This window comes from Pseudopipra pipra, chromosome 11 (genome assembly GCF_036250125.1).
Source record: "Pseudopipra pipra isolate bDixPip1 chromosome 11, bDixPip1.hap1, whole genome shotgun sequence".
NCBI classification, from domain to species: domain Eukaryota; kingdom Metazoa; phylum Chordata; class Aves; order Passeriformes; family Pipridae; genus Pseudopipra; species Pseudopipra pipra.
This window is the reverse complement of record NC_087559.1, coordinates 1612191-1626883: the sequence shown is the minus strand read 5'-3', so window position 1 is coordinate 1626883 and position 14693 is coordinate 1612191. Positions and strand designations below refer to the sequence as shown.

Genomic DNA, 14693 nt, shown 5'->3' with positions numbered 1-14693 from the left:
TGATTAACTACAATTCTTTAATGAATTTTTTATTTCTTCATGGATAGAAGCTCATTAAGTTAAAACACAGCATGTGGAAAGAAGTCAACAGGTACACTTAAAAACAGAGTTGAATCTTCAGAAGCATTTTGAGCACTGCAAGACTGACCAAAAAATCAAAACTAGAAAAAAAAAAAAGCAGTGATCTGACCTGAGCAACCTGGGCTAGTGGAAGGTGTCCCTGCCCGTGGCAGGAGGTGGGACTGGATGTGCTTTAAGGTCCCTTCCAACCCAAACCATTCTGGGGTTCTGGGATTGTGTAAAACAGAATCTGATGCACTGCACTGACAGTGCTGGTGTGTGGCTGTGACCTTGCAGCCCCAGAGCTCCCAGTGCCAGGATGTTCTGGTGCCAGGGTGGGTGTGTTGGTGGGTCTGTGAGCTCGGGATGGTTTGCTTTGGTCCCGTGTGTGTGGGCTGGGCTGCCCTGGGCTTGTAGCTGCACGTCCAGGCTGTGATCGGAGGCTGGAATTCACTGCCAGCTTTTCCCCCCGTAAACAGGGATAATATTCCCTTTCATCAGCAAGGTGAGCATGTGCCTGCTGTGATAGACTGTGTAAAACTCGGGATATCTTAGGAATCTTTGCTGGGAGTCACTGGAGCAGTGCAGGGGGGAAGGGGGCTGCTGGGGAAGCTAAGCGTGTGGTCACACCCGAGCTGCTGCCCTGACTCATCCCTGCCCTGCAGTTCCCTTCCCTGGAACCTCGTGCATGTCAGGAGATGGCAAATGGGTTTCAGCAGCTTGGCATGGAGCAGCTCCCCTTTGAAATGCATCCTCAAGCCACCTCCTAATATGGATTTAATAGCACAGGCAGTGCTGCAGGATGTGAGAAAACATCTCTTGGTAGCAGAGATGCTCTTTAATTCCCAGTGTTTATAAAGCTCTCCTGACTGAACTTCCCACCTGGCTTCATCCCTCCAGATGGGCACTGCAGGCAGTGGGACATCAGGATGAATCCATGTCCTGTGAGGGGTGTTTATGTGGGAAGGATGCTGATGGTGCTGCAGAGCTGGCAGCCCAGTGCCTCCCGTGTTTCCCAGGAACAAAGGCCCCCGATTCCTGTGGCTTTGTAGTCACCAGGGAAGATCAGGTGATGTCTGAATAACACCCTGTGTGTGGGAGGGGGGATCCACTTATCGCCTTGGCCAGACATTGACATCCACACCCAGATGACTAATGTGAACTCACTGCAACTCCCTGCAGATTAGTTCATTTAAAGGGCTTATCTTCCCAGCCTGTCTTGAGAATTCCTCCTGGAGTTTTCTGCCTTTGCCTGCAGTGGCTGTGGCAGCCTGGCCAGCACAGCTGTCATCAGGGCCTTGGCAGAGCTCTGCCACAACCAGCTGTGTGCAGGCATTTAGAATATGTAAAATTTCTCACTCTGCAGCTCGATACATAGAAAACCACACAGGCACTTGGGTTTTGTGTGCATTCCTAAGCTGTCTGCAGGCAGCTGCACGGGCTGTCACAGCACAGACAAATATTTGCATGCCCAGCTCTTGCATACCCTGAGCTGCACCTTGATCCGTGTGGGTTCGAGCCACTGTCGGGGGCTTTGTGACACAGATGTGCTTATTAAAAAATAAAGGCTGCTTTGGAAAAGTTTCCAGCACAAAGCTTCCTGCCGAGCTCCTGCAGTTTCCACAGGTTTTTAATCCAGGCAGGATCTGTGTCATTAACACCCTTTATTACAAAAATGAGGCAGAGGTGTGAGGGTTGCCCAAGTTCCAAGATGCAGAGCTAGGGTGCTGAGTCCCGTCTGGATTGTGTTGTCATTTGAAAATGAACCATTTACAAATAGGAGTGATGGCAGAGATATCCTTCAAGAAATTTGGAATGGAAATGAAGGCTACAGACTTCCTTTTGTACCCTAATTCGCCTCTGTGTAAAAACCTAGAGATTTAACTATATTGTTGGGCTTTTTTCCTTGTCTCTTGAGGTCTGTGCTGTAATGGAAAGTGTTTCTGATTCCTGGTTTGAGTGTGACTTGTGCCAAGGCAGAGCTTCCTGGTAACCAAAGACAAGGTTCCATCAGTCAATGTCAATATGTCCTTCCAGAAGTGCAAGTTGGAGTTGAAACCCCTCCTAAGGAGTTAATCATTGGCCCTGACAGTCACTGTGCTCTGAAACCCAGCAAGAGTGTGGGATTCAGCACCTGCAGGAGGGTCAGGTCATGATGGCTTTGAAGGGTGACTGTCCCAGGCTCTCCATGAAATAGAATTCAGCAGGAGGTGGCCAGGAACGGGTTTGGACTGCAGCACCTGCAGGCATGACAAGGGCAGGCCATGATGCTTCACAACTGGGACATTTCAAAAGGGGCTTATAGATTCCAGCACTGGTGACAGATGTGTACACATGAAATTAAGAGTCTGAGAAAGTGTTAAAACTTAGTTAAATCTGACATTTGTGCCTGGAAATCCTGTACCTGGGGGCAAAGTCAAATAGGAAAGATTTGTCATATCAATACTTTGCAAACCAGTAGAGAACAGCCCGTGCAAATAACTGTTATAGATGAGGAAACTGGGGGTTTGGGGCTCCCAGTCACAGTGATGCTGGTGCAGACTGGGAGGGGAGGAGGAGGACTGAGGTCAGGATGTGAACTGGAGCTGACAGTGCTGAACTTGGTGGTGTCCTCCCAACAAGCTGCATCTTGAGATATCTAGGCAGAGTTAGCCAATATAATTACAGGGTTAATCAACAAATAATGGCAGAGGCATGGAAGAGCCAAGAGGTGTGTTTGGCAGCAGGCCCTGGGCTGCTGGAAACACTGTGTCATAGGCACGGGCTGAGCTTCTTGTTCAGATAGCGAAAGAACTTGTTCCACCCTTGGAATCATGGTTAAGGTGCAAACCAGGACCTGCACAGGGAGAAATGGTTGGTCAACCTCATCTTCCCCAGCACTGGCACAGGGTGCCCAGAGGAGCTGTGGCTGCCCCATCCCTGGGAGTGTCCAAGGCCAGGCTACAGGGGCTTGGAGCAACCTGGGCTGGTGGAAGGTGTCCCTGCCCGTGGCAAGGGGTGGAATGAGATGATCTTTAAGGTCCCTTCCAACCCAAACCAGCCTGAGATTCTTGGGAGGTGTGTGAGCTGGCTGCCCTGTGGTGGGCTGCAGGATGCTGACAGTAACCTCACATTGGCCCAGTGCTTGGTTTTCCCTGATAAACCACCCGGTATCCATGCTGGGAATCTTGGGCATCCCCACTGACCAGGCAAAGGTTTCCCTTTGGCTGAACGTGTGGAAGAAAAGGGCCTGGATGGATGAAAGCAGGAGGAAAGCTTGGGGCTAGATGTGGGGAATGGGATGTTTGCATGATGTGCTGGGGTTTGGGTGGGTCCCAAACAGCTGGCAGGGTGGGTGCCGTGTGAGCTCTGCCAGCGCCTGCCTGGGAGAGGGAAAACCATCGAGGGTGACACACTGGGGAACACGAACCGCTGGGTCTGTGGGGCTGGGTGGGACCAGAGAACCCCGGGGGGCCGTGTGTGCCCAGGAGTGTCCTGGGCTGGGCTGAGCTGTCCTGAGTCACCGCTGCCGCCGCCTCCCTCCCGGCAGTGCCGCAGCCGTGAGCCCCTGGAATGTGGTGGTGGAACATGGCCCACCCCAAACGGGGATCCAGACACCCAGAGGGGGTTGCTGTGGAGAGGTGACCTTGTCCTTCCAGCAGGAGTCAGGATGTGGCCTTCAGGGATCCCCAGCAGGGCCGTGCCCTGCAGCCCCTCAGGCTGGGTGGTGCTTGGCTCAGCTCGAGTGAGTCACCTGCAGCAGAACTCCCAGGGATGGCCAGGGAGGATCACCTCGTGCAGGGACACAGTCATCCTCCACTTGGGAATGGTGTCTGTCTCCAGGTTCCCTGCTCTGCACCAGTATAAGTGACACTTAAGTATTTAACCTGTGGCACCAGTGCAGAGGAGGTTGGTACACCATAAACTCTGTGTCATCAGCCTCCTGGTTAATGACACGGAGCGTGTGAGGAGTTGAAAAGGCTCTGAGTGTGGAGGAGGGACAGAGGGACAGTGTCAAGTGCTGGTTTTTATGCAGAGGGGAGAAGTGCAGCTCAGTGTGGAAGAAGTGATGGTGAGCCCTTTGCAGCAGAGAAAGAACCTGACGTGGGGCTTTTTCCAGGAAGGACAGAAAAGACCCAGGAGGATTCCCATCTCACCACAAACAAACAGATTAATTTTCGAACTGCTTCACAAAGCTGTTTATTAGATGTGTGGGTCTGATTTTTAACTTCACATGACAGAAACTGAAATTTGCTGCTCTCACCTTCCCCTGCTTGTATTCAAGAAACAACTGGATGAGGCACTCAGTGCTCTGGTGTGGTTGACAAGGTGGGGATGGGTCACAGGCTGGACTCGATCTTGGAGGTCTTTTCCACCCTGAATGATCCTGTGATTCTGTAAATGATGCTGCTGGGCAGCCTTCTGCTGGCAGCTGTAGGGATTTATTTTGGAGAGCATTGAGTTAGCCCTTAGCACCTCATAACTGTTATGCACAGGGATAGCTGGGTAAATAGAGACCCAGGAGAGGAGCAGCGAGTCCTCGGGGCGCCGGCAGCGGGGTGAGCCCCAATCCCTGCCGTGAGCACCGTCCCGTGCCCCGGGAGCAGGGCTGGTGCTCTCCTGGCACGGCTCACGCTGAGGTTGCCTCAGAGCCTTTCCTAGAACCAACTCTTCGGCAGAAGGCGGGAGGAGCCAGCACTTCTCAGAATGAATCGCATGTGCATCATGCAGCACCGCTTCCTCTTTTTCACATTTCCAGGCGTGGACGGTCAGCATCACCCCCGTGTTTGAGACTGAGCGATATTTGCTTTACAAGAGGGACTTTTCCAACTTTACCTAGAAAAGAGCTAACCCGAAACCCAGCCCTTGCGGTCAGGGGCTTCCGGCAGCGGCTCCGCTCGCTCCGGCTGCTGCGGCGGGAGCTGCCGGTGCCGGGAAGAGGGAGCCTGGCACACCAGGAGCCCCGGCAGCAGCGCAGCAGACGGTGCAGAACAGCATCGCTGTGTGGGTGCCAGCAGCCCCTCGGGGATCACGGGGCAGCCCTTCCCTTCACGGCTCACTTGGTGCCTCTGAAAGGCTTCCAGAGCTGCCGCGAGGGACGTGGCACTGTGTCTTTAAAGGTGCCCCGTGGGTGTTGAGCTGAAGTTCAGCAGAAACTAGATTGTGAGATATAAATCTTTGATTGACCCTTGGATGGCATCGTTGTCCGGGGCAGTGCTGGGGGATGGACAGCCCCTGACCTCCCAGCATTCCTGCCCAGTTCTGTTTGCACCAGCTCTGCTTCAGGCATCAGTGTTTGTCATAAGAAAACACCCCCAGGCCCCCCAGCAGGGCCAGGGATGGGTGTTCAGACCACACTCTGTGTCAGCAGGTTGGTCACATCCAACTCCTCTCTGCAGGGCTGGGGGAGGCTGAAGAACAGGCTGAAGGTTTCCCTTGGAGTGGTGGGATTGCAGGATAGTGTGTGCAGGAGGAGGTGTGCCCCTGTGTGCAGGCAGCTTCCCTGCTGCCCTCTCTGGAGGGTCCCAGCACCGCCAAGGGCAGCAGCACTGCACCCCTGTCCCCATGGCCCCTCACACAGGGTGTTTTCCCAGGCCATGTGGGGGGACACTCCCTTATTTCTTGCTGGGTGGCAGCTGGACATGTCCAGATAAATACTGGGTTTGAGTGGTGCTGATGACTTACATGGAATGGGAATGGGGAAGCAGATCACACACAGCCCAATGACATGGGTGGGCAGAGTGATGTCCAGGTCCTTCCCTAGGCCTGTCACTGTCTCTGCACAGGGACTTTCCAGGTGCCCCATTAACTCTTCCACGGGTGGATCAGCACTTAGCAGGGGTATTGCCAGTTCCAAGTGAACGGTGAGCCCTGTTCTCCATCTCAGCAGGGGCCCAGGAGGGCTGTGTCTCCTTTTCGTCAGCATTCTCGTTCCCCAGCCCTCGGAGTTCACATGGAGTTTTGGTTTCAATCTTTGACCACTGCCGTGAGAACTAGAGAGGTGCTTTGTTGGTTTTCCAAATCAAAGCCAAGATTTACCAACTTTGAGAGCTGGGGCTTTCAGAAACCCAGAGTCTGAAACCTGTGAGGAGCCTGCAGGAGCTGTGGGTGCTGGTTTGAGTTCCCCAGCTGAGACTGCCCAGCTCCTCCGGGGCCTGGAACGATCGAGTCGCAGCCTCTGCAGCAGCATTCGCTTATATTGCAAAGTAACCCTGAAAGTGCTTGGGTATTTGTTAACAACACACTGCAGGTAGGGAAGGTTGATGCTCCCCTCACCCCCTTCATCATTCTTGAGGATGGGGCCTGGGAGTGCTCTGGGGATGGCCTTGGAAAGCTTACCTTTTTGGGAAGGAAGAGAATAATAATATTTCTGGAGCAAGAAAGGCACTTCAGGGTTCTCATGTCTGCCTAGAAACCTCAGGACATGGGCCTGAGGGTCCAGGCAAACCTACAAATACAAATTGCATTTTAGTCTAATTTGTTTTGTCCTCGAAAACCTCCAGCCTGGAGGAACAGAGGGCTGAGAACAGTTGGTTTAATTTGTTTTCCCTGGGTGGGGAGCTGCTGGACCCGAGCACAAGTGCTGAGCTGCCCTCTCCTCCCTAATGAGGGTTTTACTACAGCTGGAAGAAAGCAGTGAAATGTTGCCTGTTCCTACTATTAAACCTTAATTGTGGGACTGGCATTCCCTAAAGTCCAAAATATTTTGGCACTTGTCTTGATAAAGGCATATTTTTTTGGTACATAGTTTTTTTTCTTTTATTAGCAGAAACCATCTGCCCTGTAAACAGAGATCAGGAGCAAACAGCCTTGCTGGCAGTTCTGTATCACGTGGGGATGCTGTGGTGCCTGCATGGGAAAGGGCCTGCTTTCTGCCTTCTCATCCCAGCAAGAGGAAACTCCAGGCACATCAGAAGCAGCTAATTTAAGCTGATGAGTCTTGGCATCGCATCTGAATTGCAGAGGGGATGTGACTGTAGCTCTGTGGAGAGGTGCACAGCCCTGCTTTAAGCAGGATGGATGCTCCTGGGAATGGGGGAGCACAGGGGAGGGAGTGGGTTCAAGCTGGAGTTTTAGGCTGGGAATGGCAAAAAGCCAGAGAGTTTGCCATGCCCTAAAAATCAGCTGAGCCCAGCAAAGAGCCTGTCCAGCACAGTGGGGTGAACTTTGGTCGCCGTTACTCAGCGATGGGGATTATTTTTGGTTACCAGCATCCCATGGTGTCACTGCAGTCGCCCATCAGCAGCTCTGCTTTCTTTAAAGCCTCACCAGCTGTTGCAGTGTCACCTGTGAGACCACACACAGCCTTATCTCAGCCAGCCCCAGTTTAGCTTCCATTTCAGAGCATATCTCCAGCGTGGGAGGAGAACCAGACTAGATGGGAAACCAGTTTGCTGTTGAACTGTAAGGTGTCAAGGCGCGGTGTGCACCCCTCCTCCTCTCTTGTGGCTTTCTGTTCCGCTCCTGCTTTTATTTTTAACGTCTCTGGCATGTACACAGTGCATGTGTGAGCCTCTGTACATGCCCATCAAACTGAGTGTGTGTCCACTGACATTCCCTACAGTAACTGCAAAGTGGAATATTAGAATATTAGTATGGATGAATGAAAACTTTACTATAAGCGATGCATTGTGACGTATCTGTTTTAGCCTGAACCAGTCAGATTATGATTTTCTTTTTCATTAAAAGGGAAGTATTTCAAACATGGAAGAATTTCCAGGAAGAACAAGGTTTCTTTCATCAGAAAGCACAACCAAGCTTTGCTTGACCAGAAAAGTGCACCAGCTTTATTAGCAGAAAATGTTCCACAAACACAAATGAAAAGATTACAAGGTGGCAGTGGATTTCTAGCAGTGGGAAATGCTTGTCCAGACGTGAAATCTGGGCTGATTTAATATCCAGAGTTAGTGTATTTATACTGAAGTGTCTGTGAAGGGGAAAGGGCTGGGGGGTGAGTTGCTGGGAGGAGAGGCTGGCACTGAGCAGCCCTAATTTCCAGCAGTCGTGGCTGCAGTGCCTCGTTGCCCCAAGCAGGCGATTTTGCAAACTTTCCAGAAGATGCAAATGCAGTTAACTCAGAAACTGCAGAGCTGTGTATCCAAGGAATGGCCCCGTGTGTCATTAGAGCTCTGTCTGTGCTCGGCCCTGCACTCTCTGGGGTGCAGGTTTTCACCTGGCAAACACTAACTGTGACCTGCTGTTGATTCTTAGGAGAGAAACCTGGACTGGTTCCCCCGGATGCGGGCCATGTCCCTGGTGAGCAGTGACTCAGAAGGGGAGCAGAACGAGCTGAGGAACTTGCAGGAGAAGTTGGAGTCCACCATGAAGCTCGTGACCAACCTCTCTGGCCAGCTGTCAGAGCTGAAGGATCAGGTAAGGGAGCGGGTGGGCGGCCTCACATCCCTGGGGGCAGGACACAGCTCTGCCAACCTCTCACACCGAGGGGTGTTTCACAGCTCCACAGCTTCTGCACACCCCAGGGACAACTTGTCTAAAGTAACTTAGGAAAGAACTGAACAAACCAAATGTCCCTCCAGGGCCCTGTGCCCCAGCTGACCTGCCTGGTGCTGACCCAACCAGCATGTTCCAAAGTGAGCACCTCCACAGAGGGAAAACTTGCCTTGAAAAAATCACCACTGATGTATTTAAATCAGTCCTGGCTGGGGCAGGGAGCCTGTGTGTGTGTTGTTGTTGTTGTTTGGGGTTTTAACCCGAGGACTTATCAGGCTCCTGTCAGTCAGAGGGTGTGATACCGATACAGGGGCTGTGTCACTGCACGGACCTCAAAACCCACCGAGAAACTGGAGAAGCGCTCGAGTGGTTACTGGTGCTGGTCCCTCTGTGCTGTCACTGCCACTGCAGATGTGATTTGGCTGCTGCCACACTCCAGCCTGCAGCATAGACATCCCCACGAGATGTTTTGCATTGCACCATGTGTTGCTGCTGCGTAACATGTGAGTGCTCCACAGACCTCGGGGTGTTTTTTTGGTGCAGCAGGTTTTCTGCAGCAGGGCTTTGAGGACTTGTGTTTACTCCTGGCTTGGCTGGGCATCATGGGGCTGGTTCCCAGCCCAAGCCCAGCGATGGCTTTGTCAGAGCCACAGAGGCAGCAGGGCTTGAGCTCGTGTTGTCCGTAGGGATTGCAGCTTAATGGGGAGGAACAGGGAAAATTCTGTTGCCTGCGCTGGCGGGAGCTGTTTGTGGTGGCTGCTTATCTTTGTGCATTAATAACCTGAGCCAGATGGTTCAATTAGTTACATTTATATAGGTATCAGCACTGGATAAGATTAATTGCTGACTTGCACCCGGGGCAGTCGATGGAGCTGCCCAGGGCAGGAAAGGCCAGGCAGCTTTGGGCATTATCTCCTCAGATGTGCCCTGCCTGCTGTGGCACAGCTGGCACAGCTCTGCCAGTGCTGATCCAGCCCCTGCTTTCCATCTCTGCTCGGGCTGGCTGGGGTGCTCCATAAGCCAGTTATCTTCAGGGAGACATGAGTCTCTGGAAGGCAGTGCTGACAGATCCCAGCTCCCTGCCTTCCGATCACGCTCTGCAGTGGGGACGGAGCTGGGCCCTTTTCCCAAACACCCTGTGGAGCACAAGGAAGGGATTAACATGTGGGACTGGGAGCAGACAGCCTCGCTGCTCTGGGCTGTAATTAGTTCTCAGGCACTGTGCCACAGAGCCCCTTGCTCCAGTTGGTCTGAGGATGGAGGGCAGAGGCAGTTGCTCTTTTGTCTGGGCTTTAGTACTTGCCGGGCAGTGGTTTTGCTGTTTTGCCTGGAAGCAATTATCTTGAAACATGTGTCTTGTGTCTCCCTGCTGAAGGGTCTGACTCAAAGTGGTCTGCAGTCACCAGGAGTCTTTCCACTGGCCGCAGCCAGCGCTGGCTCACGACACATTTATTTCTGAAGCTTGCAGCCCTCTTGGCTGACCAAGCACTAAAACCCCTTCTCGCTCTTTGTGAAAATAAGAATGAAGGGTTTAGCTTTTAGAGAGCTATTTGACTGTAAAAGCAAGAGAGGAAACCAGCTTCATTAATGTGGTGATAGCTTTTAGGAATTCCCCTAAGTACCATTATTGAGAGCCCTGCTGAAGATGCAGGATGCTCCAATTATGTGCCAAAGCCAGTATATCCCTCCTCCTGATCAGGAACTGTCTCCAGGAAAAGGAACTAACTCAGGGAACTTTTATTTGTATTTATTTTCTTATAATTAAGTAAAGGGAAAACCTCTCATTCATTTGTTCTTCAAGCTCGTTAGGTTCCTGGAGACTGTAATTGTCAGAACCGGAGCTCCAGCCCGCCTGCTCTCCCAGGGTGCACCCAGAGCCATTAAAATCCTGATCGCTTTAATTCTGTGCAAAAAGATTACCCCGGAATTGTCTGCAGCAGCAGGGGATTAGATGTAATCACCCAGAAATCCTCCCCGGCGCGGCTCCGGTGTCGAAGGTGTGAGGCATCGCTCCTGGACTCCGACCTCGCTGGGCACGGCCCCCCCACCCCCGGAGCCCCGAGCTGTGGCAGCACAGCTGTGCCTCGGGCTGGAGCAGCACCGTGGGCACGTGGAGTCCAGCTGGGATCCTGTCGTGCCCCTCACCTGTGCCCTGTGCCTGCAGGTCGCTCCAGCTCACCCGTGACCTTTGGAGCGGGGCCGTGGCCCCTGTGCAGTCACAGGCGTTATCGGGGAGTCCAGCTCGGCCCAGATGAACCCCAGGCCCCTGGGGCTGTGTTTTGATCCCATCAGCACTATTCCAGGGGCTGGCAGCTCCCTGGAGATACACTGTGTGTGGCTTTTATTGCCTGTTAGCCCAGGTGTGCTGTCACTGGAAAGCTTTTGCAAGAGATTCACTCTCCAGGTAAATGTGATGGCAGTAACTTGCTCCCTCCTGCTGCCCTGTGCCCTCCACACAAGCATATGTGTTGTGCAGCATTAATAATGTTCTGCATTAACACTACAATTGCATTTCTCCCTCTTATTTATGCTTGGTTGCTTTATTCTTCCCTTTTTTTAAAGCCACATCTACGAACAGCTGCATCAGGGTGCATTGTCCCTTTTCTACACAGTATGAAAAATAACCACTACAGTCCCTTTTCATTATTCTCTTTTCTTTCCATTTTCATTCCGTGTGTCCTCTGAATTACTTTATTGGTGGTGTGAAGTGCTGACTCTTGGTTTGCTCAGTGAAGCTAATTAATGTAAATGGGCATTTTGAACCAAGTCCTCGTGGCCTCTTTGCATTCCCACTTGTGAGTTATCTTAGGAATGGCTGAAGGTTCAGCAGGGAGTAGCTTGTGTGTGTCCAGGGAGCAATGGGAAGGTCCCTCTCCTCCTGTTTCTGTTCCCTGTGAAACCTTGGAAGCCTTTTGTGGAAAGAGAACTCCAGAAGTGTGGTGCAGGGGAGCGGCAGGAGCGACCTGGCCCCGGGAGGCTGCGGTCATCCTGCTGGAAAGGGAAAATACCAGCTCTGCCTCCCCTGGGGTCAGGCAGCGAGCAAGGTGCTGGGCTGAGGTCAAGTTTAATTATGGTCTCAGGAGGAATTAAGGTATTTCTGCCCTTTCCCTGGTGGTTAAATGAGTGTCAGTGGACACAGAGTGAGAGCCGTGGGGTGCACAGCGTTGCCCAGCCTGCAGCACATGCAGGGAACTTTTGGAGGTTGCCCAGAACTGCCTGTTTGGACCAATTCCGTTCCTCACAATGATCTCCAGACCCAAGGTCAGCCACCAGGCACCTGGCATGCCAGGATACCCTGCAGCAGCTGGGAAACTATCCACCAATGCTGAAAGTGGAGGTTTTAAATACACTCAAGTGGTTCAGTGGCAAACATGGTGGTGGTGCTGGGTTGATGGTTGGGCTCAATAGTCTCAAAGGTCTTTTCCAACCTTAAACATTTGTGACTCTGTGTGTTACAGGTGAACCAAACGTGCTCACACCATGTCCCTTCTCCTGGAGTTATTGCCACAAGCAGTTACATGGGCTGACATTTGTCATTAAGTATCATAAAACTGAAAAATTAGATGGTGGATGTAGATGTTGCAGGAGAAGCAATTGCTGGGCACCCTCAGCCCAAGGGGAGGAGCAGCAGGAGTGGGATGTGAGTGTGGCTGTTGGTGCACACTGCCTCCATTCCACCATGGATCACGTGCTGTGCGGTGTTGAGCCCTGCGGGTGTCAGGGCTCTGGGGGAGCCCTGTGCCCTCGGGGGTCCAGGGACAAGGCATTCCCTGCCCTACTGCTGCAGCCAAGCAGTGGTCACAGCAGGAGCTGTGCAGTGATCCAGCTGTGCAGTGATCCAGCTGTTCCCTCCAGAGCTGTTCCTTACATGACCCGTCGGCTTATGTAAGTTGTCAGGAACCTCCCAAACTTTTAAAAAACCAGAGTGGAGCATTGGATTGTGACCATTTCTCAAGATCAGTAATAACAAACCTAAACCATTTTCCATTCCTGGTTGCCCTGATCAGAGGAACATTCTATCTGCTGGGAAGCAGCGAGGAAGGTGGGGCTGCCTGGCAGTGAGGTGGTTAAGTCCTGCCTTGGCTTTTGGCAGATAGGGAGGGATGTTGGCTCGCTCCGGATGAGACCGGGAGCGCTGGAGTCTATTCCAGCAAAGGCAAGGGTATTCCCAGCCTGACTGGAGGGCTCGCCCCTTTTTTCCGCCCTCTCCGTCTCGTCTGCTCGGCTGCTGGACCGGTTACAAGGAATTTCTAACGGGGGAGGTTTCTGCTCTGTGCACTAATTCCCGCTGGCTGCCGGGCTCCCGGGCCCTTCCCTTGCAGAACAGTAGCCAGGCCCAGGGCTGGGCTCCCGGCCATCCCGAGGGGGCACAGGGCTGGAGCTGCCCCTGCTCCATTAGCAGTGCAACCCCGACAGGCAGGGCCGGCCCTTGGAGGAGCTGACACACAGGAAGCGCGGGGCCTAATGAGCAAACTTGTTAATTTTCCAGATGACGGAGCAGAGGAAGCAGAAGCAGCGCATCGGCCTCCTCGGCCACCCCCCGCCCATGAATGTGAACCTGCAGCAGCAGCCGGCCTAGGCCGGGGGTCCCGGCCCCTCCCCGACACCCAAAGCATCCCCCAGCTCCGGGCCCACACGAGGCTGCTCCCTGTACCTTCTGTGCATCCTGTAAATACCCTGGTTTTATACTGTATGTATATGACTGCTACTCTATCCAGCTTGGGGCGTACGGAGTGTAATTAGAACTGCTGGCACGGGACAGAGGTTAAACTTTGTGCCAAAACTATCAAAATTGCCTTTTTCTTGGAAGGACTAAAGAGAGCACCTGAATTGCACTTGAAAAGATTATTTGACTATGTGACATGTATTTTGTATTTAAAAGAAAAAATAGAATAGCTAGTATTTATGTTTTTATACAATTGTGCAATATGAATTATGCAATCACAATATATTTGGAACTCCTGAATGTCCTAAAGGGAGTGCACATCTTTGGATCTGGTGTGTTAGTACAATGTAATAAATGGTATAAAATTACAGGTGTAAATGAGGCTGCTGCAAAATTGTGTAACTGGTGATTTTTCATACCCTTGGACATTTTTGTACCATGTGTGTAAATATCTTGCAATGCCATATCTGTTGCCTCTTCCTCCCAGAGATAACGCTGGGACTCCGTGAGTTGTTCAATTGGTATCAGGTAAAGCAAAACATTATTTTGAAGCTTCCAAATGAGGAAAGCAGAGGAGGTATTTTTCAAGAGACTTCTTTAGAGTACTGAGGCTAGAAGAGCTCAGACACCGGGTTTTTTAAATGCTAAGATTTCTTAAAGGGAACTTTTTATGCAAAATGAAGTTTGGGATGAGGATGCACTGCTGGCAAGTCGGTGCAGTCTCCCAAAACCGATCCTGAGGCTGTCCAGGCTTTGCATTCTCAGTGTGTAGGATCCTTTCCTTCTATTTTTTCATTAGAGACCTACGTGCCTGCTAAAGCTTTAGCAAACAGGCATTGCACCGACTGAAACGTGTCCTGTAGCTGAGCACTGACGTGTGTAATGCTTGTGTGAGAGCCACTGGTTTGAGGCTGGTCTGTCCCACCCCTTCCTCTCCCTTTCCCTTTCCATTCAGTCACTTACTTTGGTTTCTGATTCTCCAGAGTGTGAAAGGAAACTTGTCGGGTTGTTGTTTTGGTTTTTTTTTCCTCCAATCTGTTGCATAGTTTTATACATGGACCTCATTTTACAGAAGCTGACTTCTTGCAATACTGTCTACAAAAAAAAAAAAAAAAGAAAGAAAAAAAGCTACAGACAGAGCTATGAAAATTTGTAAATGCATAAATATAGGTATTTAAATAAATGATGCAAAATACTCTACGGTCAGAGGCTGCTGGTGGTTTGTGTCCCGAGGAGGAGGTGTGTGGCGGTGGCTGTCGCGCTTCCCATGCGTCGCGGGGGCCTGGCAGGTAAGGACGGGGCTTTTCCCAGAGCCCACAGGGGCAGAGGTTGGTTATTTTAAAACCAAAGTGAGTGCTTCCTCCTCCAGCAGCGAGGGGCACTGGCACCCGGGGAACCTCACCTGCGGTCACCCCGGCTGGGGATACCTCACACTGATAGTTTAGGCTTGTGGTCCTCAGGCTGGAGTCTGAGAGAGTTAAAAAACCTTCCAGCTCCAAGTATGGTGTGCACAGGAGCGTTGCTGATTATGTCTATT

General features: G+C 51.7%; 1 protein-coding gene across 13 annotated transcripts in view; it reads left to right on the top strand.

Moving 5' to 3' along the window:
* ITPR1 (inositol 1,4,5-trisphosphate receptor type 1) overlaps window positions 1–14356 on the top strand; it is a 163472-nt gene extending 149116 nt beyond the window's left edge. For all 13 annotated transcript variants that reach the window (XM_064667121.1, XM_064667124.1, XM_064667116.1 and 10 more), the window contains 2 exons: window positions 8251–8412; window positions 12980–14356. In XM_064667121.1, the coding sequence (XP_064523191.1) occupies window positions 8251–8412; window positions 12980–13069 (252 nt within the window). In that variant the 3' untranslated portion in view covers window positions 13070–14356. The remainder of the gene's footprint in view (window positions 1–8250; window positions 8413–12979) is intronic.
* Window positions 14357–14693: the final 337 nt, after the last annotated feature.